Genomic DNA, 27979 nt, shown 5'->3' with positions numbered 1-27979 from the left:
GAAAGATGTTTGTTCTTTATATTCCTTGGGGAATCTTTCATGGCACAGTTCACTAAAGTCAGCCCAACAGGAGATGCATTTGATTATCTCCTAGGAAACCTGCCTCTAACAATTTGCCAAATGTCTTGGGAACTTCTATTCCATGCAGCTGCATTTATGTTTCTTTAGGATGTGGAAAGCACTTCTTGCTTGTGCCTGGAGGCCCCCCCCCCCGCAATTTTCCTTTGCATATAGGCCACACCCAGACCTCTTTTCATTTGAAAACATAACACTGTCTGAAGCCATGTATCTGTATACATGTGTTCAGGGCATCTGGTATGGGCGTGCATGTATCATGACTAAAGCCTAGATATGGCTTTGGCTAAAGAGATCACTATTTTGAGTGATAGACACGAAGGGCCTGCACCTGGCCACCCCCTGATCGCAGCCCCTCTGATTGGCTAAGTGGGCACTGCCCACCTTTACCTAGGAGCTCGATGTGGTCAGAGGTGGGCAGTGCCAGGTGACCATCGCCTCCCCTAGCCGTGTCGGAAGCTAGCGGCTTTCTCAGTTGCACCATGTGACAACGGCCGCTCACTTGGCACAATGTTATTTTGAGTGATAGACATTAAGAAAAATATTAAGGAGAATTATTCTGCTATGTAGATAACCAAAGCTGAATAAGCTCTCGATGAAGCCACATCTTTCTTCTTCTCCATTCACTATATGAAGCAGACCTACCCTAAGCGTTCAGTGTACATGGCTCAATGTATCTTCAGGGTATTACCAAAACTCCGTAGCTTTTGAAGAATTCCATACTCTAGGAAAGGCATTGTTATACTTCAGAACCATTGGCTGAAATGGCTTCTAAAAACAAAAAATGCAACAAAATGAAATGCTATTTTACATGCTTATAGAGAATGTTTTTATTTTAAAAAAAAACTAAAAGCATGTGCTTTCTTTGGTAAAGCAGTTTAAAAGTCAGCTCCAAGTATAGCTTGCAGATCCTTGGGTTTTAACGGGAACCAATAATCTTCATTTTAACAGGAGAATGATTAAATGCATGCTAAGTGAGTTCATATATTTAATTCTTACCTTGCCAGAGTCATAAGATGCCCCCTAGAATTATTATTTTTTTAATCTCTTGTGTGAACATTGTAGCTTTGTTACCCAGGCAAGTCTTAAAGCACAGGTTGTCAATAATTGAGAAAAATAGGAAGAATTGTTCCTGTTTTTCAAAAAGAAAAAAAGAGAAATTACAGTTGGCAGTGTAAGAATTAATACAATGTTATTCATGTAAAAAAATGTTTTTATATCACAAAAAAACTTATGTTCCCAATAATTCTGCCAGGTTCTGGACGGGGTGTATTACCCTTTGCCATTAGCCCCGTAGTCTCTACTGATAGTATTAATTGTGAACCAGGTATTACTATTTTTAATAATGTATTTTCTTTCCTTTAAAAATTGTTAAAATGTTAATATTCTTTATAGAGATGTTGTCGATATGCTTCTGTGACTCAGTGTTTCACAATATTTATTAGATGACATTACACACCTTACTTAGTTCATTGCTTATCGCTTTGCAGAATCAGAATATTTTGGCCACATATATATATTTTAGAGAAAACTGCTGAGGCTTTTTATTTCCTAATTAAAGAGCCACCTTGCAGTGATGGCTGTCACAGCGCTGTGCTAGGAAGCATTTAAGTGGCGACCGAGGGAAATATGGTGCCCTTATTTGTGTTGTGAGTTTGTGTTGTGAGGTGGTGGGTGCGGGGGCAATTGTGATATAGACACATGCATCTATTGGCCTAGCTGTGTTCACAAAAGGAGGTATATCATAGAACTGTCTTTTAACATTGAAATAATGCTTCAATGCCCATGGCTGGTGGAAGCTCCATGATTGTATTGGCACTCCTGTGTAGATTTAGCTGAGAAGATTTGTGTGAACAAGACCTTCAGTAAGTTAGATTTACTGCATCTGGTGCAGTCTGGCTTTCCTTCTTGATTTTTGTAATGTGCATTCAATTTTCAATTTTCATTAGCTTGAGCATCAAATACTGAATGACAGCCACATTTTTATCCTTGAATCCTCTCAACATATGCAGTGAACATGGGGGTGTTAACAATGGATTCAAAAACTATTTGGAACTATTATGACATATATAACGCTTCAGCTCTTCCACACAAAACAGATTCTATCAGGAATGTTCCTGCATCAGAAACTAATACTGAAGAATTTACTCTTAAGTTAACCCTTAACAAATGCTCATTAAAAGGCCATTGCCCATAGAACCACAAGATAGATTTTAGAAATGCAATATGGCTCCTGAGTTCTCACTTTTGAAACCAGTCCTAGAATCACCTAATGAGAGGCTCCCAGAACTTCTGGACTGATATCTAAGGATGAACTGCTCTGGAGCATGTTCAAAAACACCAACACAAACCTAAAGGGCTCTTTGAATCATGGCCTAATGAATGTTATTTTGAAAATTATATTCCTGGTTTAGCAAGTATATATGAGTAAATGGCAGGTTATTTTATGTTCCATTAGGCAAACGAGATGAAAAGATTTGCCAAAAAGTTACCGTCAGGACAACTATAAGGAAACATGACTGCATAAGCCGGAGCCCTGTAAGTACAAGTGCCTAAAAGGGGGTATTGGGTTGTTGTTTTAATTTTGAATATGTATTTTCTGGTTTTATATTTTGATTTTATTCTGTGAACCGCCCTGAGACCTCCAGGTATAGGGTGGTATATAGATGATGATGATGATAATAATAATAATAAAGGTTACTTCCTTCCAGTCAGTGTGGGTAATAATACAAGCCAACCTTTAAAACACTCATGGGTAGTGTGCAAAATAAAGACACACCCACACCTACAGACCTAAACAGACCCACAACTCCCCTGACCTCTGGGAAATATCTCACCCTGGCAATGTCCTCCTACTCATATATGTATTTACAGTTTAATTGCCTCTTCCCTGAGAGAAATGCTGAGCTCTTCTGTTCTGACTCCAGATAAACTGTACACAACGTAATTGCTGACACCAGGCAAAAGCACAGACATCTATCATTAAATGTCCTCATACTCTAAATGAAGTGTGCCAATATATAACAAATGCCCATAATGTGCTTTAAAAACCAAACAACACCCCTCTTTGTCTTCTCACAATGGGTATGCCTTTGATGTCATACAGAATAAAATCTCTTTAAGAGATCAAGATATAATACCTCTGTTTTGTGAGGTACCAGATATCGGATAATATATTTCCATGTAAGTATACATGATAAATCATTTATTGTCTCACAAAACAGAGGTATTACATCTTAGCACCCTTAAAAGGGGGGATTTCATTTCTATATGTATATATTAATTGCAATGTTTTTGAAGTACAGTTGATATACCGAGGTTATAGAGGTACATATGCAGTTGCAGCTTAACCAATACAAAGGTTAGGATTGGGCTGAATTCATTTTTCAGGTCGCATGAGTTAATTTTTACAGATAAATGAAACTATCAGAGCAGGGTGCATATTTTTATGATGACATAAAAATGCCTGGCAAATTTGGCATGTGAGACGAGTTCTTGTGCTGGGCACAAATCACCTTCTCTTTCTCTCACATTTGTGTTTGCCTTAGATTGGAGGCACAACAGATGTTTGCTTGAGGGCACATGTGTCGGACTCTGAGAATCTTACGCTTTAGTTGTGGGATCTATTCCAACTCTAAAATTCTGCGATTCTATCTTTCTTGAGAAGTGAGAGGTAGAGAGTGTAACTTCCCTATTCAGCTCTGAAAATAGCCTATAGCAACCAGGGCTAACTAGTTGCGTGTTGAGGTCCCCAACCACCCTCCAGTAAATAACTCACACCAGAAACATTAATTTTGGTTTGGGTTTTTGGGATAAATTTTGGCCACAACTTTATTAAAATACAAGATATGTGAGTGGTTGCTTAGGCATTGGTTTAGACTATCTGACCCACTGGGGACAGAACTGACGACCGTCAGTAAGGGAAAGCATTTTGGGGAGAGAATAGGAGCTGGGGGATCAGACACAACGATTCTCCCCAAATGCTCCCAGGGGCTCTTTCGTGGCCCTGGCCCCCGACCGGGGGATACGGACAAAAGCATTGCGAGCCCCTGGATTCCTTTAATGGAATTCCCACGCAGCAGCAGCAGCATTGGAGGGGCAGACACAGCCAATCATAACCCCTCCAGCAACGAACACGAAACCAATGCCTAACCGCCAACCTTACAAGTTGTGACTAGTTGCTACGCAGTAGGCGAAAACCAGAGGGCACCAGCCAATCAGCCAACTGGAAAAATTCCTACCAGGCCCCTGCACCAACGGCAGACGACCCCATGACAGGCATAGCAAGGTCAAAGCAGAGGCCTAAACGAGGGAGGGGAGGGCGGGCGATCCGTTGCAAGCAGCAAAGAGAAATAATACAGGGCGTGCCAAGGATCTTAATCCAGTAACTGTCCATCAACCAAGATTGCAACGTTAATTTCTCCCCAACAACAAGTAATGCCCCAATCAAAACAGCGACTAACTCAGAACCAACCCACACTGGAAGGGTGGATTTTCTGGCCCCCACCGCAACCCGTGCTCTCTAGGATGGAGAACACGCATTACCTACAGATAATGTTATCTTTTTGGGAAGCAGCCCTGTGAAGTCATTAGATGAGGTGTGCACAAAGTGAACATTCACCCAAAAAAATTGCTTGCTTCCTCCTCACCCCAAAGCATCTAGTAATGGATGATTTCTTGCTTCTTTCCGTCTCTCTTAACAGATTAATGTGGCTTCTTGTAATGGAAAATGTCCATCTGCCACAATTTTTAATATCAACATTAATAGCCATTTAAGATTCTGTAAATGCTGTCGTGAAAACGGAGTGCAGAATCTCACCATTCCACTCTACTGCTCAGGAAATGGCACTGAAATATTGTACGTCATTCAGGAGCCCACAGACTGTTCATGCCAGTGGAATTAAGATTGTCTGGAATCTTATGGAAGACCATAATCAAACATGTTTATTATTGTATTCGGATTTAATAAATATCTTATTAATATATACATATTTTTCATGTTTCATAAATATATTAAAATTGATAGTATTCTGTGTTTTAATGCTACAGCAAAATTGTACGTGTTAACATATATGCAAGAATTAGTTCATTTTAGTCACCGACTTAACTTCATTTAGATGTGTGAATTAATCAGTTCACGGTAAACAATGTTAATCACAAACACGTCTCTAATTATAACTGGAGACCTTTTGTAGCTTATTAGCATGTCTGTTGGTATCACTCATTTATACTTACAATTATTGTAAACATTACACTGTGCAGTAAAATGTTTGCAATAAATAACTGGTTACTTTAAAAATCTATAGCAAACTGGTATTCCTTGTTTCAGTTGTGTATTTCTGTTTGTTTTCTATCTTCCAGCACACTTTACATTTTTTGTGTTCCTTTTGAACATCCCCAGAATCTTGTGGCTACTGTTAAAGTGTATCTGAAAACTACTAATTAATCACTGCTGACATGATTTGATATTTACGGGGTTTAAAAAAGAGCTACAGGTGTTTGTGATATGTCCTTTGGATTAAAAGGTGATACAAAATATATGTATACTTCTGTTAAAGAAGAAAATGCACCTTTACTTTGGGAGGACTGCTATTATTATTTAAACAATTTAAATATATTATATTACTATTTTGATGAAAATATTTGATAACTTTTTGTTATAAATATATGTGATTGTTCTGCAATAAATACTACAGCTTTGGAATAACCTGTATATTGCCCGATACTTTGACAGTAGTATCAGGAGAATTGAAAAATGTGCATTATAATGAAAGTCAAAGAGCATAGTTACTTCAGGAGTTAGTGCCTTATGTAGAATCTGAAAGCTCCTCCCTCTGTATTACAGCCAGTCTGAGGATTTCAAACAAGCACCTCATCATATTAAACCTTAGTGTAGTCATGAGAAAGAGGTGTTCCACATCCGATGATGCATATTAGATTTGAGTTAGAGCAAATTGAGATAAGTGCATGTGAAACTCTGGACTGTGCAAAACTATTTACAGATACAAACCTGTTGATCTAAGCACATCTTGGGAATCATGGGACATTACTGAATTGTTAACCTACCTGAAACTTCTGAATACAGTGCTTTTGTTACATATCCTATTAAGTAAATAAATATATTTTAAAAGACACTTCCATTACTATGAATTATTCCACTGTGTTTGTGTGTATGAGAGAGAGAAACTGAGAGACAGAGCTAGAGAGGGAAAGAGGAAGTGCTTTGCAGTCCTGCATTTTGCAAACTCTGACTTTTGGCTCTGGCTCTACTCAAAGCTCCCAACAGAAAAAATGTTCCCCATTCCTGGTGTAACCTGTAGCTTGCCCCCTGGTTTTACTTTGTGAATATTTTTAATTAACTCACAATGTTCACTAGAAGCAGTGGAAAACAAAAATATTTTTATTTAAGGAGTATCTACTTAATTAAGATAAAAAATGCACCACCCAAGCATAAATAAGTTGCTTTGTTTTTTAAGGGGCATTTATGCTGATTACAGTGGTACTCACCGTAATTTGTTCTGGAGGTCCGTTCTTAACTTGAAACTGTTCTTAACCTGAGGTACCACTTTAGCTAATGGGGCCTCCTGCTGCCGCCGCATGATTTTTGTTCTCATTCTGAAGCAAAGTTCTTAACCTGAGGTACTACATCCGGGTTAGCGGAGTTTGTAACCTGAAGCGTCTGTAACCCGAGGTACCACTGTTTTGAACACTGGCCCTCACTTAAAATTGATGCTTGGCAAAAGTTATAATGTATCTGTTTCGAGCTCTAGATGATCAGTGAACGCGACTCCCATTACTGTATATGGAGGAAAAGTACTGTTGCACAAGAAAGCCGTATCTATGCTCATCCTCCTTTAAAAACTTATTTATACGCTGTGTCATCAGTATTACACCAATCATCTAATACAGCCATAGCCCTGATGCAGGAAATCCTACAAATATATGCAGATACAATATTACTTCTTGCAACATAAACACCGTTTTGGATATATCTGAATTGTATGCAACAAATTGAGACCAAATGTTAAATAATTGCACTGAAATGTAATCAAACAGCAACATAGTTTTTTTTTTAATTTCCACAGTAAAGCAGAGTTTGTTTCGGGTGAAGGGAGCTGTTTGGTATTAAGACATTGTATCACATTTACTTTGGCATTGTTCTTAAAACATAAGAAGATGCCAGCCAGATAACACCAGAAGCCCATTTAGTTCAACTCATTCCTATCTGCTTCCTGCTCCTTAACCAGTTACTGACCTGTCCTCTAATGCTAAGCTTTAGGAGTCTTTGCTGAGACTTTATCAGAAGTTTTTTTTTTTTTTTTTAAGTCCAAGAGCACCATGCCAACTAGATAATCTCTTTCTATGCTTCTTGGCACATTCAAAGAAATCTAAAAGGTTAGCTAGAGGACTTAACTGCAGAAATCATGCTAATTCTGCTTCAGCAAGTCTTACATGATTTCCGCCAGTTTTCCAAGGACAAACTGACTTGTTATTTCCTGGATCCCCACTGGCTCTCTTTTTAAAAATTTGTGTTAAATGTGGCAACTGATCTTAAGGCCAAGTTGCATATTTTTGTCATAAGACCGGCAATTTCACATCTGAGTTATTTAATAACTCTCAAGTGGATGCTCTATCCAGACCTGTTGTTAATTTATCAACCGGGTCTAGAATTTCAACTCTCATCATCGTGATTTGCTTTATCTCCATATTTTAAAACAGAAGAGTCATCAGATTTTGGAATGATCTGCACAGGTAATTTCAAAACATTGCAGGAGGCTATAAAGAGGTTTATAAATGTAGTTTTTAATGTGTAAATATCCCCCCTTAAAGTTAGTTTCCCCCTTTCCTTTGGGATGTTCAGTGTTTTGATGAAAGCTTAGACTAGATTTAGAAGCCTAACAAGAGCCCTGCCAGATCAGTTCAAAGGCCTATCTAGCCCAACACTCTATTCTCATAGGGATCAACCAGATCCCTATGGGGAGTCCACAAGCAGCATGAGTAAAACAGCACTGCAACTCCCAGTAACTGCTAGTTCAGAGCACATGGCAGAACACATCCATCCGGGTATGAAGGGCAGAATAGAAATTTAATAAATAATAAAATAGCTCAGTCTGTAGAGCATGAGACCCTTAATCTCAGGGTCATAGGTTTGAGCTCCATTTTGAGCAAAAAAATAAAAAATAAATCCTGCACTGCAGGGAGTTGGACTAGAATGACCCTTGTGGCCCCTCCCAACTCTACAATTCTATTTTTCTAATAGTCCATCTTTCCCCTGAAACGACTTTTGGCTAGTTCAGATACTCTGGGGATGGGCTTTTCGTCGAGATTGGATAAACCTTTGGTCAACTCAGCTTGAATCCTTGCCTGATGATAGCATGCCATTTTCACTGTCCTTTTCAGTGTGAGGCCATAACATCAATGAACACCTGTCCACAAAAATGGAAACAAATTTCTTATGGGGAGATCTGGAGCTTTAGGCATCTGGTGAATAGAATAACTATATAATTGGTCAGTTTGGGGGATTTTTTTTTATTTTTTTACAGAAGTCATGCAAATCCAACCCTCCTCTCCCTGCCCTTCAGGTATTCCTCCTCTGAAGAAAAATGGATTTCAAGCTTCCATTTCGTGACCCTTGAACCATTGTGTGCCTGTGGGTCCTTCAGTTTTAAGGCTTTGCTGGGTCGTCTGCATTGCCATTAATGAAAATCTCCTGAATCTTAAAAAAACAAAAACAAAACCCAATCCTAACCCCCTCCTCCTCCCCCAAACAGAACCCCCCCTTCTTTAAAAATAAGCTGAGCGTTTATAGCTATCCGGATTTGTCTAATTCCAAATGCAGTTTGGAGCTCAGGATTCAAATTGGATTCTTAAGGCAAAGTTTTTAAGGGGGGGGGGAAGCGCTCGTTCCCTACGGACCTCAGATTGAACGAAGGTGTCAAAGCCTCCCGCCTTCCTTTCCTCCCCTCCTCAAGTTTCCATGGAGACCTCCCCTCCCACGCACCCCCCTGCAGCAGCCTAAAGAAGGGGAAAAGGCGAGACTCGCTAGAAGTAGTTGGACACGGGGACCTGAGCGCGCGCGCCAAGGAAGAGCTGGCCACACAGGAGAAGACGGCGGCTGCTCGCCGAAGGCGCGCCTTTCCTTCCTTTTGCCAGCAGGTGGGTTCTGCGCGGCTGGGGAGAGGGAGCGCGAAGATTTGAAAAGGGTGTTGGGGAGAGAAGGGAGGGAGGTTTATTTCGCACGTGCGTTTGGGGGCTTCCTTCCCCACCCCCCCTCTTAGTGCGTAAAAGCGCATGTGAGAACTAAATGGATTGGACAACAAACTATTCTAAAACACACACACACCCCTTCTCGCGGTAAGGCAGAAAGGTTGCTTCTTTTTGCTGGCAAGTGTGTATAACTGATAGCTTAGCAGCATGGGCGTAGTCAAGGGACAGGCGGGGAGGCAGCTTCCCACCCAAATCAATCAAAATCAATACAAATCTGAAGTCTTGCCCCTCCTAACAGAAGCCTGCCCCCCTCCAAATCCTGGCTATGCTTAGGCAGTAGATAAAAAAAATAAAGCAATGCAACAGAAATGAAAGCAAGCGAGTGCTGCTATATTAATTATCTTATTTGTCTACATTTATGCAACCATAATTTAGCTATTGGGATACTGACCCAAACCAAAATCTGAGAGCCAAAGCAATCCTGCTCCATGGACAAAGTAGTTTGGTTACTGATTGTTATGCAGTGTGCATTTCAGGTAAGACATCGTGAGCTCTGTTTTATCTAGCAATATTTGTCATGTTTGCATAAAGTGAACTATTCTTTGATGTTTCAATTACAATAACAAATTGCTTCATGAATTACAACAAACTATGGTTTGATTTATGGGACGTGGGTGGTGCTGTGGGTTAAACCACAGAGCTTAGGGCTTGTTGATCAGAAGGTCGGTGGTTTGAATCCCCACGACGGGGTGAGCTCCCGTTGCTCAGTCCTTGCTCTGGTGGGAAGGTAAACGGCGTTTCTGTGCATTGCTCTGGTTCGCCAGAAGCGGCTTAGTCATGCTGGCCACATGACCTGGAAGCTGTACGCCGGCTCCCTCGGCCAATAAAGCAAGATGAGTGCCGCAATCCCACAGTCGTCCGCGACTGGACCTAATGGTCAGGGGTCCCTTTACCTTTCAATATATATTGTTTTTCCCCAATTACGCAGTTGATTATCATTTGACATATATTGCATCTTTGCATTGCAGATATCTGGTGGCCTGAAGTGTGGTCAAGTAAAGAAGCCAACTAGAGCCGTTTTCTTGGAGTGGTCAGAGTTTCCGAAAGGGAGGAATCCAGATTTTTATGTTGTAACATATCATCTCACTGATGAGTCGGCTGAAAAAGTAGGCTGTATGCTTAGCATCACATGATGTTTTCAGCAGTTACACTAATTTGATTTGATTGCAGGATTTGGTTGAACATGTTTGCTTAAAAAATAATGTTGGCAAGGGTGTTTTGGTTGTCTAAAAAAAGTTTAAGAGAAAATGGTTAACCTTTGAAAATAGAATTTATGTAATCCTATGGGTTGGGAAAAAGGAAGTCTAAAAAGGGAAGATGTTATAAGGACCCTTCCAATCCACATGGTATTAGGCAATCTGGCCTTTATTTCTCCTGAATTTAATAGTAAATGAGTCTGTTGCTGCACTTGCTGGACTCTATAGCCCTTTTAGTTATAGACCATTCCAATAGAAATGCCATTTGAATGATTATAACCTGGGTGCTTGTGATAAACAACAAAACCATAAAAGAAATTGAAACCACAATAAAAACAAAAACCAGTCAGCAAAACAGATAGCCTATAATAATATAGATTAGAGCCATAAGGGAGGAAACATTGTTGCAGAAAGATTACTGTGTGGGAGGCATATAGGCATGGAAAGGCGTGCCAGAATTTGAGAGCTGCAATAGAAAATGACCTTTTTTCTCCTAGAAGATGGAACTTGAGGGAGGGGAGGAGGAGATGCTCTTTAATTAATAGTGTATTTAGAACTGCTGCCTCAGCTACAGTGCAATATTAATTCTTAAAGAAAAATAAAATGAAATAAAATAAAATAGCACTCTTTTAAATTGCAGAATGTGAAAAGTGTTTCCACAACTCAACTAAAAGCACAAAATGTTACAATTCTGCTTGAAGAAGGGAAGAAATATGATGTGATGGTGCAGTCACTGAAGAATGGGAAAATTCTACATGCAAAATCATTCAAGACACGTAAGTACAGGCAGCCCTCCGTTTACGCGGGTGTTACATTCCGAGACACCACGCACTTTGGTGAAATCACATATAATTGAAACCCATTGAAAAAGCCTGCAAACACCCCCCTCCGCCTTTTTAGTGATGTTTTAGTCACATCTCTATGCTGTTTCTGGGTCACTTCCGGGTTTGGTATGATGCTCGTATACAGTCGCACACATATTGGACGTGCCTAACCGGGGACGGACGGACTATACAACAATGTAGGACTTACTTTTAACATAATCATAGACTAAGATGAAAAAGGTATATGATTACATTTAGTATTTTATAATAGCCAACTTGATATTTGAACAGAAATAGTCTCTCTCACACCCCAATCTATTACTTTGGAATTTTATTATTATTATTGTTGTGTTAATATTTATCCCCTATTAATCTGTTGAAATTTTCTAATTTGGTTTGCAGGTGGAATTTCAGACATTGTCAAAACACATGTGACAAGTACTAGTGCATTGTTTAGCTGGAATATTCTAGCTAACGATTTTTCTGTTGAAATTTCATGTAATAACATTTTTCGGATGTTCAAGCATAATGACGTCTTCTATGAATGGACAGATCTGAGACCTGCAACTTTGTACACCTTTAGTTTTAAATTTAAACAGCTTCACTTGGATTTTGTTAATGTGTCTCAGATGCTGGATGTTCACATTGAAACAGGTGTGTACTTAAAATTTTGTATTGTTGCTATTCCTGGTCTAAAAGCATCTAATATACCGAATTTAGAAATGACCAATGCCTGGATGGGAGAGTGTCTGGTAGCTCCATGTGGGCCATTTGTAATTTCTACAAAGGAGCAGAATACAGGTATAACTGGGGCTTTTTCCCAGCTGGAACTCACCAGAACTCAGTTCTGGCACCTTTCAGGTGAGTGCCATTGCCATTCTGAAGGAGGTGTTCATTGTGAGTTCTGGCACCTCTTTTTCTAGAAAAATAGCACTGGATCTAACCAATTAAAATATAAGTCAAGCCAGGCTGATGTCACTGCATGCTTATGAACCTATGAGTCACTGGAGTTAGAAGATGGCAGTGCCCCATAGGTTCATTTAGTGACAATCCACACTTCCATCACCTGGTTCTGGTCCATGACATCTGCCCCACCCTCCCACTGCAGCCTATCCCAGACAGGCCTTAGTTGGCTGAAAGTGGAAGGAAATAATGGGAAACTTTCCCCCCTAAACTACCTTAAGTTAACCTAATGTTTTACTAATACAATACAGTATAAATATTCCCATTAACAGAAATAGTGCTATTCATGGTGTCAATCTACAAACTGTGATGTGAATACAGGCATTGTTATTCCAGTACAACTCAAATAGACTTTTAAGAGCATCCTTTATGAGACTTGTATAAAATTATGATGATTTAATTTGTTTTAGAAAAATTAGTGAATGTGGTAGGCATGCTTAATTTAACCATCATCATATAGGGAAATAGATTTATTTAGTCGTGTGTGTGTGTGTGTGTGTGTGTGTGTTGAAAAATGATTTGGAATACTGGAATTACATGTCCATTTTAGGTTTTTGTTCAGATGGTTGGACAGCTTTCAAGCATGGCTGCTACAAAGTAGGTAAAGAAAGACAGCCTTGGAGTGTGGCACAACAGAGCTGTGAATTATTTTCAAGTGGGGCGCGTCTTGTTGATATAAAGAATAAAGAAGAGCATGCATTTCTTACTTCTTATCTGCAGTCGTTCAGTCACGTAATCATGCTATGGACAGGTCTCAATGACATTAAGGTCAGTATGCTATATCTGAGATTAGTATGTTAGATCTTAGACAGTATAACATGGAAGTTACTGGGGAAGTTCCAACCCACCTGTGTCATGGAGTTTCTGTGTCCATCTGTAAAATGAGATTAATCATGGCCTACTTCACAAGAGATTTTGTATAAAGCATGTGTTTGTATAAAGCAAGTTATATAAAGCAAATTATAAGAAGTGTGTGAATACATAGCATTACCGGGTAATAATGTTCCCTGAAGCTATGCTACAGCCATTATTATGTGGCTCACTCAACTGTAGGAAAAACAACTTTGGTGTTGTGGACAGTGTTCTCGAAGCCACTAACATGAGTTTGGCCAAACTGCGAGAGGGAGTGAAGGGTAGACGTGCCTGGCGTGCTCTGGTCCATGGGGTCACGAAGAGTCGGACATGACTGAACGACTGAACAACAACAACAAATATTTATTAAACAGGCATATTCATATATTTTAAGGTTTTATTTCTTTCAGAAAATTGGCAGCATTTTCCAAAGCTCAATCCAATGTAATAAATAAATAAATAAATAAATAAATAAATAAATAAATAAATAAAAGTTTATTACTTATACCCCGCCCACCTGGCTGGGTTTCCCCTGCCACTCTGGGTGGCTCCCAACAGATTATTAAAAATCTCTCAAGTGGAGGACAAGAATAAAAAATAGCCGAATTCGACAACTGATCTCATATAGTAGGAGGAAAAAACCCAACAACTCTCGGTATACTGGAAGGTCAAATGCCTGCCTGAAAAGAAACATGTTTTGACAGCCTGCCTAACGAACTTGCTCAAAAGGAACAAGGCATGACACTTGTTTGAAGTATATCAGGTGTATTGTGGAATGCAATTAACTAATACAAGAAGGAATTTATTACAGTAATTTTGATTCTTGCAGGAAGAAGGACATCTCTCATGGTCAGATGACTCCCCATATTTTGGACAATCTGAGTTCTCTTCTCTGCCAATGATCCCAGAAAATGAAACTGATTGTTATGCATTCCAGCGAAATTCTAGTGGTCCAAATTACTTTTTCATGCCTTTCTTCTGCTATATCCCATTGCCATATATTTGCAAATATGAATGTAATTATTTTATTACCTGCTTTCATTTTAAAACATTTTATTAAAAGGTACTTTTAATGAAGAATAATTAAAATTTTATGTTCAGAATTGACATTTGGATCTAAAGTTTTAAAAATTGTTCTTTTCAGTGTCCTCTGTTCCTGAAAACTTCACATTTAAGGTGCAGGATGTTGGCACGGATGAAGCAGCACTTTTTTGGAGCAGTTTGATTGGCTGGTTTACTTCAGACTTTCAGCTCACTATTAAATACTACTTTGAACTTTCAGAACAACATTCTGAAACTTTTACTCTAAATTCAACACAAACAAAAATTTTGAAATTGTGCCCTGGTCATTTGTATAATTTTTTATTATCGGCAAGAAGCCCTGAAGGGGCACATATTAGCTTACACCCAGTGAGGATGCTAGAGACAAGTAAGTTACATTACAATAAAATATATTAATGTAACACATTTTTAATATATGTCATCCATGGAAAAAGAATATATTGTGTTTTATCATGATCTTTAAATCTCTGCATTAAAAAAATCAGAATCAAATGTTGGTTGGAACAGACCCACTTAAATCAATGGGACTGAAGAGCAGGGATGGAAAGACCTCCCAGTTTTGGTTCTGTCACTTTCTCATTTTTCAAATATCACAGTTCTCCACATTTCTTCAGCAATTTAATATTTTTTTTAAAAAAATCTTCATAATAATTCTCCAGAATTTTTGTGTGACTTCCCCTCCCAAAACCCCAATTTTTCTATTCAGCTTTAACAAATGTACACATTTTTGCAAGTAATTTCTCCTATCCTGTTTTTTTGTATGTTATTTTCGCTAATATATTAATTTTGATACACACTTTCCTCTAATATATGCATTTTTGTAAACAATGGTTTGTTGGAGAACGGTACTGCAAAATTTGGATAAGCGCAAATTGCAAAGGATGCCTCTGTGTTTTGGTACGTACGTAGAGTCACCTTCAAATGTGAACCTTCAAAAGTAAATTTCATATCCATCCCTACTTAGTAGTAACTTAAACCCCATTGATTTCAATGGATTTCCTTTTAAGTATGATAGGAAATATGGATCCAACCATTATAATTATTCTTTAAAGTTTTGTGGTGTAGTGGTTAAGAGCGGTAGTCTCGTAATCTGGGGAACTGGGTTCACGTCTCCCCTCCTCCACATGCAACTGCTGAGTGGCCTTGGGCTAGTCACACTTCTCTGAAGTCTCTCAGCCCCACTCACCTCACAGAGTGTTTGTTGTGGGGGAGGAAGGGAAAGGAGAATGTTAGCCGCTTTGAGACTCCTTCGGGTAGTGATAAAGCGGGATATCAAATCCAAACTCTTCTTCCTCTTCTTCTTCTTCTTCTTCTTCTTCTTCTTCTTCTTCTTCTTCTTCATACTTTTTTGTCTTTTGTTTGTAATCTGCTTTGGAAAGGCATTTGCCCAGAAGAGCAACCTAACATGTTTAAAATAAAATAATTTGGAGCACATACATTTTAAGCTTTACCCCTTAATGAAATATCACAATGCATAGTGAGAGTTAGATGGGAGAATGACACCGATAGAGTGGGTAGTTTCAACCCCTGTGAAGTGGTATTGAGGTCATAAGATATTGTTTGTGACCTTCTCAGATGGCAAGGCAAAGCTAGACCCCATAGTAATGAATAACATAAATATGGATTTAGTCTTCTTTATCGCCTGCTATATAGGTCTTTGTGCCTCACCCTAGGTTTACCTTTTTAAGTATGTAGTAAATTAGTATCTGCCAACAGTTAATAATGTTAAAGGTGTATTAAAGTGTGAAGTGCAGCAGAAGCTTTAAAAACATATAATCTATAAAATGCCTGTCTGCTGCTTTATGTCTCTTTAGGCAGCAATCGTATACACACCCACATCCTAGATGAACAAGATAGAATTGCTCTGTTAAAGTTTAGCTTAAATATTTATGTATACTGTTGGCAAACTGAAGTGATTAATATATTTGAAACTACATGAAAGACAAAGGAAAATTTAAAAAAATATCCACAAGGTTAAATTCACATCTTCAACAGTAATTTGTAAATTACCCAGTTTGCTGGAGAATTATAATTTTATATGTAGGTAGCAAAACTGCAGCAATTTTATAAACAGAAATCATACACATTTGTGTTCCATCAATATGTAAAAAGTGGTGGCTCATGAAATGAGTGCAGGCATTATAGTAGTGGCAGCACTGTACTCATTGAGATGGGGTGAGGCAGCAGTGGAAGGGAAGCTCTGTATTGGCAGTGGCAGCTACCCAGGTGCAAATGGGAACTGTGGAGCTGCCGCCACCACCCAGAGCTCCCCAGACTTTGCTGCCACCCCACTCTTTCCCCAGCCTGTTGAGTGCAGCACTGCTGACAACACTCAAATCATTCCTGTATGTGAAGTTCTATATGGTTTCTTAGAAACATTTAATGAAGCATAGGAGCTTGTCAATAAATTAAACTGTTCCAATTTTTTTGTTCTCTTTGATGGTTATAAAATGGTTCCACTATTTTGTGTTCTGTCTGGTGGTTGCTTTTGATTAGAGGTACTTCTACACAGGAGGGGGGAAAGTTTGCAGGATGGTTAAATGTACACAGGGTAGTGGTAAGTAGAGTAAGAGCTGCACCTACCTAAATCATTGCTTGTGCAGAATGACTTCCAAGAGCGCAACAGAACTTCTCCTACCTCTCCTGCCCCTGTGTGTTAGTGGACTTTGCAGCTTGGGTGAATCAAATTGGAATAATCACTTACAGTTTCTAGAGTTCAGAGGCTTTGTTCATGCAGGAACTATTTACAGGATGAGTGGAGACGAAAGGAGAGAAATAGTACACATACTATATGGAGAGAAGAGCAATCAAAAATTGTTCAGCGTTTAGGAGAGGAGTTAGCTTAGACAGAGAAGCTTACAGATAAGCAGTGTGGTTTAAAGTAAGACATGCTTTAACTAGAAGTTTAAGAGAAGGAAATGTATGTCCTTTCCTCCAACACTTTGCACCACTAAATTAGTGATAACTGGGCCAAAAGTGTATGTGTGAGAAAATATCATAAGTTAGACAATAATATAGGGAGATAGAGATTTTAATTCTTTAAAACTAATAAATATTTAATAAACAACAACAACAACAACAACAACAACAACGTAGTTGAGTACAGCCCATAGACTGTAAATATTTTATTTATTGCACCTTCTGTTATTTGTCTAAAAGTATTTGTACCAACAACTACTTTTATATCAGAATTCTGTTTTCCCATCTTTTGATCATTAGGGCCATTACATTTACTCAATGTGAAGGCAACACGGGTGACTTCATCAGAAATAGTTTTGCAATGGGATTCTCCAATGAGCCCATGTAATGCATCCTTTCATCACTACCTAATTAGCATCTTAGAGAGTGGAACAACAAAGTGGGAAGCCATTCCATTTGGAAAAAGTAACACTTCTGCTGTAATTGGAAATCTCAAGCCATACCACCAGTATCAGCTACAGATTCAAAGCGTAGCTGAAAGGGGAACTCTAAGCTGCTACGAGGATCCTATGTTAATAGTAACAGGTACATAATTTCTGTTTTATAAACAATGTACATAATTAATTTTAACTGGTAGTAATTTAGGATATATGTCCCAGGACTCCTAAATAAAAGGAAGAAATATGGGAGATGATAGCATCTACAGATAAGTTCAGCATGCAGTTAATTATTTATTTTACAAAATTTATACACCACTTGACTGTAAGAAAAATCAACAACCTCAAACCCTCATTCTTAAGCAATCTTATTTTCATTCACTCCCCCCTCTCCCTGCAGTCCCTTATGGTGCCAGATGTTTGCTCCTGGGTTGTGAAGGAGATGGAACTGTAGGAGAAGGGGAAATTAGTAAGGTCCTATTCTGCTAAAATTTAAAATGTTTATCCAAGTTGTTAGAGAACATGTGTTACAATTTATGCAATTCTCCCGTTTTAGTATCTATGAAGGAATGTCACTATTCTAAAATAATTATGCTTTTTCCATCAGTGACTGCATGCTTCCTTCTCAACTGAGAACCGATTTTTAAAAGCGAGAGCTAATCAACTAGGAATAATTTTGTCTATCTGATATGCACTGTAGATATCATTTTCTCTGTTTAGGTGTCAGCCCACCTACAAATGTATTCATCCATCCAGAAGATATAGGAGAGGACCATGTAATTATCTACTGGAAACTGCCACAAGAGGGCCAGGAATCCTATATCCAAGCAAGACCATCTGCAGTTGAGGATAAAAGCATGGTGTTCTTAGTAAACAATACAGAGAGTTTTAAAATTGAACTCCTAATACCTGGAATGACTTATGAAATAGGAGTGGCTACAGTAACAAATGGAAACAAGAGTGATCTAAATACCATTCAATGCACTCTTAGTAAGATGTTTTAAGACTTTTTGGGGGGTGGGGTGGGGAGAAACATTGTTATTAGGACAATCACACAGACACCCCCACCCCTCTTAAATGGTTCTATATCAGTAGTGCCATTGCAGACACATGTCTACTCAAAAGTAAGTCCTGTTGAGTTAAATGGGGCTCATTCATAGTGGGTATAGGAATGCAGCCTAAAAGAAGTATATTTATTAGTTGTAAATCCAGTATGGAAGTTTATCGGTTGGATCAGGATTAAAGCCTGTGAAGGAAAGTCTTATGGTGAGATCTAACATTACACTAACAGGACTTCTCCTTCCTTTCTTCTCCCTGCAGTCCCAGTACCCCAACCCTCCAAAGCAGATAGATTATGGGAGTGGAAGAGAGGAAGGGAAAGTCTGATTTGTGTGAGTGGAAATCCATTGCACTAGTAGGTTGCCATAATATGAAGTAGATAGTAGAAGCAGAATTTATTTCAAAGCATGCTAACATAATATTTTGGAATTGTTGCCTTGTGGAAATGAGAGATGCTCAGCAATGGAAATTACTTTCATTGCAAACCATCAACAGGCTTGATTGAGAACAATCAAAATACCTATAATTCACTTCAAATATGTGTAAGGTTGTGCAGAAAAGATAGTATTCTAAAACAGTGGGCAGCACATGAAATATGGACACTACATAGTTCATCAAAGTGGCATGACCATTGTTCCATAAATTTTATTTATTTAGTTTAGTAGTTGATACCCACATTTTGATGAGATGGCTTGGATGTGAGAAAGTTCAGCTGGAACATTAAATCAGACCTTAGGCCAGTCAATCAGGGGTTGATTACTCTTCTGAACAGTTTGGATTTTCAAAGCATTAAACCCTCTTGATGCTTCCATTGAAATGAATTGTATTTGTGTTGACCACCTAGCAGACTATAAAATCCATTGTTTGCCAACAATATTGTATCTGACAATCCTTACTTTATATTCCCCTGCTTTAAAAACATGTGGTCTATATTTACTGTTCTAATTTACAGCTGTTTATAAAACATGTTTGATCTGATCCCTCCTTCTGTTGTCTCTCTAGAACCCAAACCAGTACAGATTGTCATTCCCTATGAAGTTCGAAGTAATTCTGTGGTTTTATTTGTTCAAATGCCTGCTGTTGGAGTCATTGATGGCATACATGTCATGAGTCAAAGAGGCCCTAATGCAACTACAACTTTAACAACTGATGGGAAAGTAACTATAGAGAATTTAATCCCGGGCACGGAATATGATTTTTTTGTTTCCACTACAAGTAGATCTATGTTAAGTTCTGTGTACCACCTGCCAGCTATAAGAACATGTAAGTTATTTAAGGCCATGTGATTACATCCCCTTCCTTCAATATGAAATCTTGCTGTAATTTGTCTACTCCATATATTGTTTTCATAACTATATGTGGAAGTATTTGTCAGGGCCGTTTCTGATTAACTTATGTTGATAGTTGTGGACTCACGTTGGCATTGCTGATTTATTAGCATCTTAATATTAGCATCTTAATAGCATCTTTATTGACGACATAATATATTGTCTATAAAATTATAGGTTTTATCCAACACTGCAGTTCCATTCATGCAGCAGACATCATGGTGCACAATGGAATTTGCCTTACTTCTCCGCCCTACAGCCCTGTATCTCAAAAGCATATACAGTATTGGGTTTACACCAGGAGAGAAAAGGCAGGGGGAGTCCCATTGCGTGCCTGGAAATCTACTTGACTTATTATATTATATCATGATTTTTTAACTTCTCTGTAACTTAGTAGTTCAAAATATTCAGCCTAAGGCTGTACATGCTTTGTTGGATGTAAATTGCAGTGGAATTCACTCCTTAACAAGTATGCATAGGATTGCAGTCTTGAGTGATATAAACAGTATCAGCGTTTGTGATGGTGTGCAGCATTTGAGACCACAGATTCTAATGTACATTAGCATTTCTCTGTGTACAGTAATACTGAGGGCTCAGATGGTTCTACCAATAACTGCAACCAATGTTTATAAGGGAATGGTTAGATGCTGAGTCAAAGTATATGAACCTTAATATTTTCTTGTATGTTCATGTAGCCCTGCTACAATACAGAGAATAGGGGGAAAGAGTAACCTGCCGATTTCATGGCTGTTCATCAATCTCCTTTTTAGTTGCATATTTCCCCACCTCCTTGTATGCATATTTTTGGCATTGAAATAAATGGAAGTGGGTTGCACTTTAAGCAAATTGTAAAAGTGTAGCCAGAAACATGACATTTTTAACATAGTATCTTTCTGGTATTTAGATGTGCAATATTATGATCTATTACAGTGGTACCTCAGGTTACAGACACTACAGGTTACAGACGCTTCAGGTTACAGACTCCTCTAACCCAGAAATAGTACCTCGGGTTAAGAACTTTCCTTCAGGATGAGAACAGAAATCGCATGGTGGTGGCGCCGCAACAGCAGGAGGCCCCATTAGCTAAAGTGGTACCTCAGGTTAAGAACAGTTTCAGGTTAAGAACGGACCTCCAGAACGAATTAAGTTCTTAACCTGAGGTACCACTGTACTGCATTTTCCCACAAGAAGGGAAAACCTCTTCGAGGAAATGCAAAACATGGAGAGGTGTATCACCATCTGATTCTATGTTTTGGCATTTGCTATGCCTTCACTGAGACACGGATGGTGCTGTGGTCTAAACCACCGAGCCTAGGGCTTGCCAATCAGAAGGTCGGTGGCTCGAATCTCTGCGCCGGGGCAAACTCTCGTTGCTCGGTCCCAGCTCCAGCTAACCTAGTAGTTTGAAAGCACGTCAAAGTGCAAGTAGATAAATAGGTACCACTCTGGCGGGAAGGCGCTGCTCTGGTTTTGCCAGAAGTGGCTTAGTCATGCTGGCCACATGACCCGGAAGAACTGTCTGCAGACAAATGTCAGCTCCCTCAGACAGTAAAGGGAGATGAGCACTGCAACCCCAGAGTCATTCGTGACTGGACTTAACTGTCAAGGGGTCCTTTACCTTTACCTTTTATGCCTTCACTGCAGCCCATCTTTTTCTAAAATAGTAGGAGTTTGGAGCTGCAGTAGGAATTTGTGTAACAAGAATTAACTTTTCAAAGAGAATGGGAAGAACACAGTTTCAGGAGGAATGGGCTATAGAAGTAGGGAAATGTAGACGAGAGTCTTCGGGATTTGTTATATGGAATTCCACAAATTATGGAGGACTGAATTATTCGGGGGGGGGGGGGAGGCAGACCCCAAGATGAGAATGGATGGAAATACAGTATTTCATCTGAGCAAGTAGGCTAGGGCCTACAGAAAGTAACAGATAGGAAAGCAAATAAGGTTGTATCCAGTGGAGTTATCCTATTAGCGTAAGGACTTCTGTTTGCACAATGTTTCTCCTCCTCTCTCTGTGCTCTCTGTGTGCCCCTTCCAATTCTGCTCCAGAAAAGATGGGGGGGTGCATTGGTGTGCACACGGTGAGAAGTCCCATTGCACAAACTGCTGGCTAATTATTGGATATGATCCATAGTCCCTAAAGCAGGATTGGCTACCTTATAGCTCTAGAAGGACCTTGATGTCTCTACCAAAGTTGAATGACACTGTGGTAAAAATTGAGTTGTTCTTGGCCCTAAACAAATATTTGGGAAAACAGAATTTGGCCATACCTGCTCTAGTGTATAAAGATAAAGTGTGTGTGTGTGTGTGTGTGTGTGTGTGTGTGTGTGTGTGTCTTTCTGACATTCAAAACATTTATAAGCTTCTTTATTGCATAACTACTTTTGAAAATACAAGATAGCTCATAAGTAAATTGAGTGCTGGGGTTGAACATAGTTGATGAAAGGTCTCTGCTGGTACATTTGGATATGGCAGAAATCCAAAGGCTCAGCCATTCATCCACTCTGGCTCTTTATTATGACATGAGAAATGAAATGTATGATATACATGTTTCACATATTTTGCAGGCCTTGCAGTCCCACTAAATGTACGTGAAGGCAGAGTTACAGATATTTCAATACAGATTATTTGGGATAGAGCAGATGGAAACTTTCAGCAGTATGAAGTCACATGCATAAACTATGCAGGTATTTTCATGGTATGTTTTAAAAAACATCTGTTTTATATCACCAATGAAATCACTGCTGTCAAGTGAATTATAGTCATTTTAAAAAGGGATGAACCCACACAGACATTTTACTATTGTATTGCTGTTTTGAATGCATTTTTATTCCAGCTGATATTATGTATGTGCCTAGGTTCTCAAACCCTTGGTACTTGTGTGTCTGCAAAGCCAGAATTCCACAGGGAAAGACGAAAGAAAAAGAACTCCTACTTCGTAGTCCCTGCCATTCAGCTTGCACAGGTCCTGCAGTGTGAATAGGGGCAGTGATTAATATGTGCAGGATGAGGTCACAGCACATGTTGACTTCAAGAATTACATGTGCATCGAATGTGCTCACACACACACACCCCACACACCCCTTCAAAACTGCAAAGAAGACACTAGCTCTGTTTGATTTGTAGGTCCAAAAAGTCACAAAAGAATTGGCAGAATTTTCCAGTCTGATCCCTGGCTCACTATATAACTTCACAGTTAGAACTGAAAAAGAAGGATACAAGGACAGCCTTCCTGCAAGCATACAAATAGAGACAGGTAAGAATGACAAAATTCTGCTTGTAAAACATACCGCTGCTGCAAAAATCACCTTTGTTATCCTGATACACTAAAGGGCTAATCCTTAAAAAAAAGAAGATTTCTGTGCGATGGGTAAATTGAAAATGATAAATGCTTTCTCCTTTATATATTTTTAACAGGGCATACTGGGATGTTTCTCATATTTGCACCTTGTATAAGAGTCTTAAGATGAAGTGAGGGCCAAGACTCCAAACATTCAATTGTGCATAGGCAGTTTCTGGGTAAAATATTATTTCCATGCAATAGCAAAGTAGGAAGTGCATATACAAAATTACAAGAGCATTTATACAGTCATTATTAGAGATGGAAAAAGTTAATTGTTTATTTCTGCCTTTTGTACAACTGTAAAAAAGTGGTAACCTCTTGCAGAAACATCAAGACTGATATTGTTTCCTTCCTGTGCTATACCTTATCTGTTCTCAGAAGCTTGAGAATCAAATCCTATTATTTTATGTAAGGAGTTATTTATGGAAAATTAGACTTGGCCATCTATTCCAACTTCAGGCTTCCAGGCACAAAATCCTATCCATTAAGCATTGTTAATAATTTCGGATTTACTTCCTCTTAAGAACTTCCATGGATAGAGATAATAATTTTTGGCTTACCAATATATGCTTGAATTTCTAATTTTCAACATAATAATTTTTGTTGATAGTGCCAAGCTCAGTTAAGTATATGAATTTCAGTAAAGACTCTGGTTCAATAACTATTACCTGGCCACCAGCACTGGGTATATTTGATGGATACATCATTACATTGGCTTGCAAAAACTACAGCAAAGAAGAAAAGTTTTCTTCAGATATAAGGTATTGTATGAATATAGCACATTACTTTCTATCCACAGTATGATTAAACATTGTTTTTCTTAATTATATTTTTCTTAATTATGCAGGAAGTACAAATTTGATGGCCTTTCCTCAGGCACTGACTACTTTATTAAAATAGTTACTAAGAACAGATTAAAGAGAAGCTTCCCCACCACTTTAAAAATCAGCACTTGTAAGTTTATTTTATGCTTTGTATTCTGGATTTTGAAATTATGTCCGTGCAATCATTTGTAATTTAAGAGCATAAAATTGTGGGCACTTCACTACAGATGCAGTATCTACATGTGAGGGATGTTTCTAATTGTTTGCAGTTTTTGATACATGATGCAAAGCTGTCCCGCAAAATGGTGATTAAATGATTACCGGTAATTGAATGGTGGCATTAAAATCCATTAGTAAATAAATAAAGCACCATGGACTCAAGACAGCCCTGTTTTCTCCCCCTCCTAATCTGCACATATGCAGGCACTACAATATAATAATAATAATAATAATAATAATAATAATAATAATAATAATAATAATAATAATATGCCACCCATCTGTCTGGATTATCCAAGGCACGCTGAGCAGCTTCCAACAAAGTATTGAAAGACAAAAAACCTCAAACATTAAAAACTTCCCTATACAGGGCTGCCCTCAGGTGTCTTATAAAAGTCAGAGAGTTGGGAGGGTGTTCCACAGTCCAAGCACTACTACCGAAAAGGCCCTCTTCTTAGTCCCCTGTAACCTTGTTTCTCGCAATGAGGGAACTGCCCACAGAGCTGGATCTCAATGTCCGTGCTGAATGCTGTGGGTGGAGAATCAATGGGTTGAGTGGGAGGTTCATGCCCGCCTCCCATATCCCCATCCAGTCTCAACCTAAGTTAGCTGTTCTCCAGAGAATGAGCATCAAGTGAAAGGGGAGGCCTAGCTAGAGATCCATGCCGATCTTGTTAGCATTTCACTCCTCCGTTGCTGGATGTGTAATTGTTACATCGCATGTCAGTGTTTACTTTCTAGGCTTGGAAAGTGTGAGAACGGAAGTCAGTCTTATCTCTCTTCCGCTGTACATTACTTTTGTACTTTTCTCCCTCCCTCTCTCTCTTGGAGAAGAAGTGAGAGGACACCATGATTGCTTATATTACTTAATAAATACATAGAATGCACACACTCACACTCCACGATCATTTCTGCTGTACTCAGCTGATAAAGCATGCACATGTCTTTTGATATGTGTCGCTGGTGTGCACTGGGACTGATTTGCAAACGTCCCGGGCTGCGCTTCATCAGGTAGATGCCCAGAGAGGTCTGTCTCATTCAAGGGGCTGCTTGTGCCCCCTAGGCGTGTTCCGACAGATCTCCCATTCACCTTGACAATTATTCGCACTGCCAGTGTGTACAAGTGTGTCACAGAGCTCACTCTTGTGTAGCTGTTTATTTGCTCCTGCCGTGGTCCTAATTAAAACCAGCCCCAACTTTGCGCCTGCTATTTACAGTGGGAGGAAAGAGTAGAATGCACTCAATTAACCTACAGGGGTTCTCCATGTGCAGGTTCTTCACCAGCAGTAAACTGGGATCACGCCTTGAATCCCGAGGATAAGTTAGCTAAAACAGAGGTAAGGATCCTTTGACACTCCCAAGGATTGCTCGTCTCCAGCTCCCATCATCCTTGACCATTGACCGCAGTTGGCAGGGGCTGATGGGATTTGCAGTCCGGCAAAATCTAGAGGGCAACACTCCGCTTGCCTGAGCTACAGAGAGGCATGCACCTCATAATTCTTATCCAAGATCTGAGAACAGTTAATCCGGCTGTACTCTCTAAAGACCGTGAGAGAGGAACCCAGGAAAGTAAAAAAAAATAAAAATAAAAAAACTCCATGAAAGATTGAATTGACCTCTTGGCCCTCAGAACCATAAATCAACACATCTTTATATTCTGGCACAGCCATGATTCATACCAAAACTGAATTGGAGAAGAGGTCACATTCCCTAGCAACTGTCCTTACTTCCTTGCACATTCAGAACTGCAAATTTAAAGGAGACTGTTATAATTTCTTTAATTTTATCTCTTTAATGTTATCTCTTTAACCTAGGTCCCAATCCACCCTTAGATTTACAGGCATTTGGAATAGAGGAGAACACAGTTTATTTGTCGTGGGAATTGCCCAACGGAAGCTTTGATCATTTTGAGGTAAGAAAAATAGTATGTAAATACTTTTTTAATTGACTTACTCCCCTCGCCCCCCATTCACATTGGTTGACAGTCACAGAGGAGGTTCTGCCTGTGTGTGGAAAACAAAGCAAAACACATAGGCAACACACACAAAACAAAATACACGTACTTGCCCTGATCCATGCATTTTCCCCCAGCATGGAAAAAGGCATATTGAGGTTATGTTATATAAAGAAAAAAAATGTCCCAAGAGAAAGAGGTAAGTAGTTTCTTTTCCCCTACTCTCACCATCCACTGTAGCCTCAGTGGCTGTATTGTATAAAACAACCACAAATATCTCCTTATGCCTCCTTTGACATGGCAAAGCAAGAGAAAACATCAACCACAATCTATTTCGTTATTTGTCCTAGAATATTTTATGAATTTTAATGTGTGTGTGTTTTTTTTAATATGTACATGTGTGGAAAATACACACTCCAGATTGTTTGTGCTTTTGTATAGATGTTCTTATGGAAAGAAAATGTCATTTAATATGGATCATAATGACATCACATTATTGTCTGACATACCGCAGAGCAACCAGCCATGTTAGAGCAGTCCTTCTGAATAAATGAGATTAAGTGTGAAATATTAATAAGGGAGGCTTTGGAAGAGCGGTTGCCTAGCAAAGTGCCCAGCACAAATGGGATCATTTTACTAGTCATTTAAAATTAATCAACCAGCTCATCCAATTTTCATTACACGCTTAGGAATTAATGGCATGAAAACAATACAAAAAAAAGCAGCTTTAGTCATTTGTTTCCCTTTATATCCCTATTTTTAGTTCATTACTTTGCATTTAGTATTTTGTATTCAGTTATAATTTGCAAGCATACTTCCCTGAATTTAAGTCTGAACCTTCACTCTGGGTGCACAGGTATCTATTGGGACAGATCCTCCTTCTGCCCAGAAATCCTTTATCTCTATAACTGTGATTTTAGTTTCTTACTCACTTTCTTGAATGAGCTGAAGCAGTCAGCCTGGGCATTTCACAGCCCTGTGACTTATGAGCAGGGCAATCCTGCACACTAGATCCTGGCACAGAGATGCAAATGGGACTGGTATAAAACTATGTCAGGTCCTGAGTCAGTTCAGAAGCCTGAGGGGGGCAGGGGATGCCTACTGTGCTGGCCCAAGACCAGCAGAGCAGGAATTAAGTACACAACAACCCAAAATGCAGAGAGTCAACCCCTAATTGGGTGTATGCGCACTGTAAGGCCTTGGGAAAAACCAGCACAGGAATGGAAACACATGGGGGGGGGGTTGCACCCCAGCTACATCCACCACATGCTGTACTAGACAAACAGCCACATGCAACAACAGTGTGACGCAGGTAAACAAGTGCACACAAAGATAATAAGGATTGCAATCACATATACAGGCTGTTGCAAACCCCCCTACTCCCTAAGAACACACAGCACACCTAGGGAGATGACAGAGGATGACTTATTGAGAGCATATTGCACAAGACCAATGGTGAAAGCCACAGTGCAAAGCATGAATGGCCTGGGCACAGTGGCAGAAGAAGGGGGGTGCGGTAGAGGTGTCGTGCCCTGTGTGTCATCCCTGAGGGGGGTGATATTCGGTACGCTACCCGCCCGCGACTCCCAAGCCTGCTGCCTACCCCGAGCTGTCGGGGGAAGGGGGGAGCTGTGCCAGCGGCCTTCACCTTTTGTTT

General features: G+C 39.3%; 2 protein-coding genes across 2 annotated transcripts in view; both read left to right on the top strand.

The window, feature by feature from the left end:
- Positions 1 to 5010, top strand: part of OTOGL (otogelin like) — an 83707-nt gene extending 78697 nt beyond the window's left edge. The window contains 2 exon segments of the mRNA XM_033162657.1: positions 2534 to 2613; positions 4779 to 5010. Coding sequence (XP_033018548.1) covers positions 2534 to 2613; positions 4779 to 4979 — 281 coding nt within the window. The 3' untranslated portion in view covers positions 4980 to 5010.
- Positions 5011 to 11170: 6160 nt separating this feature from the next.
- PTPRQ (protein tyrosine phosphatase receptor type Q) overlaps positions 11171 to 27979 on the top strand; it is a 102623-nt gene continuing 85814 nt past the window's right edge. The window contains exons 1-8 of the mRNA XM_033161627.1: positions 11171 to 11314; positions 14007 to 14193; positions 14322 to 14606; positions 17459 to 17743; positions 18316 to 18585; positions 19657 to 19917; positions 22550 to 22680; positions 23109 to 23238. Coding sequence (XP_033017518.1) covers positions 11279 to 11314; positions 14007 to 14193; positions 14322 to 14606; positions 17459 to 17743; positions 18316 to 18585; positions 19657 to 19917; positions 22550 to 22680; positions 23109 to 23238 — 1585 coding nt within the window. The 5' untranslated portion in view covers positions 11171 to 11278. The remainder of the gene's footprint in view (positions 11315 to 14006; positions 14194 to 14321; positions 14607 to 17458; positions 17744 to 18315; positions 18586 to 19656; positions 19918 to 22549; positions 22681 to 23108; positions 23239 to 27979) is intronic.

Source organism: Lacerta agilis, chromosome 10, assembly GCF_009819535.1.
Source record: "Lacerta agilis isolate rLacAgi1 chromosome 10, rLacAgi1.pri, whole genome shotgun sequence".
NCBI lineage: Eukaryota > Metazoa > Chordata > Lepidosauria > Squamata > Lacertidae > Lacerta > Lacerta agilis.
The sequence above is the reverse complement of the archived record's forward strand: the minus strand, read 5'-3'. Positions and strand labels throughout refer to the sequence as shown.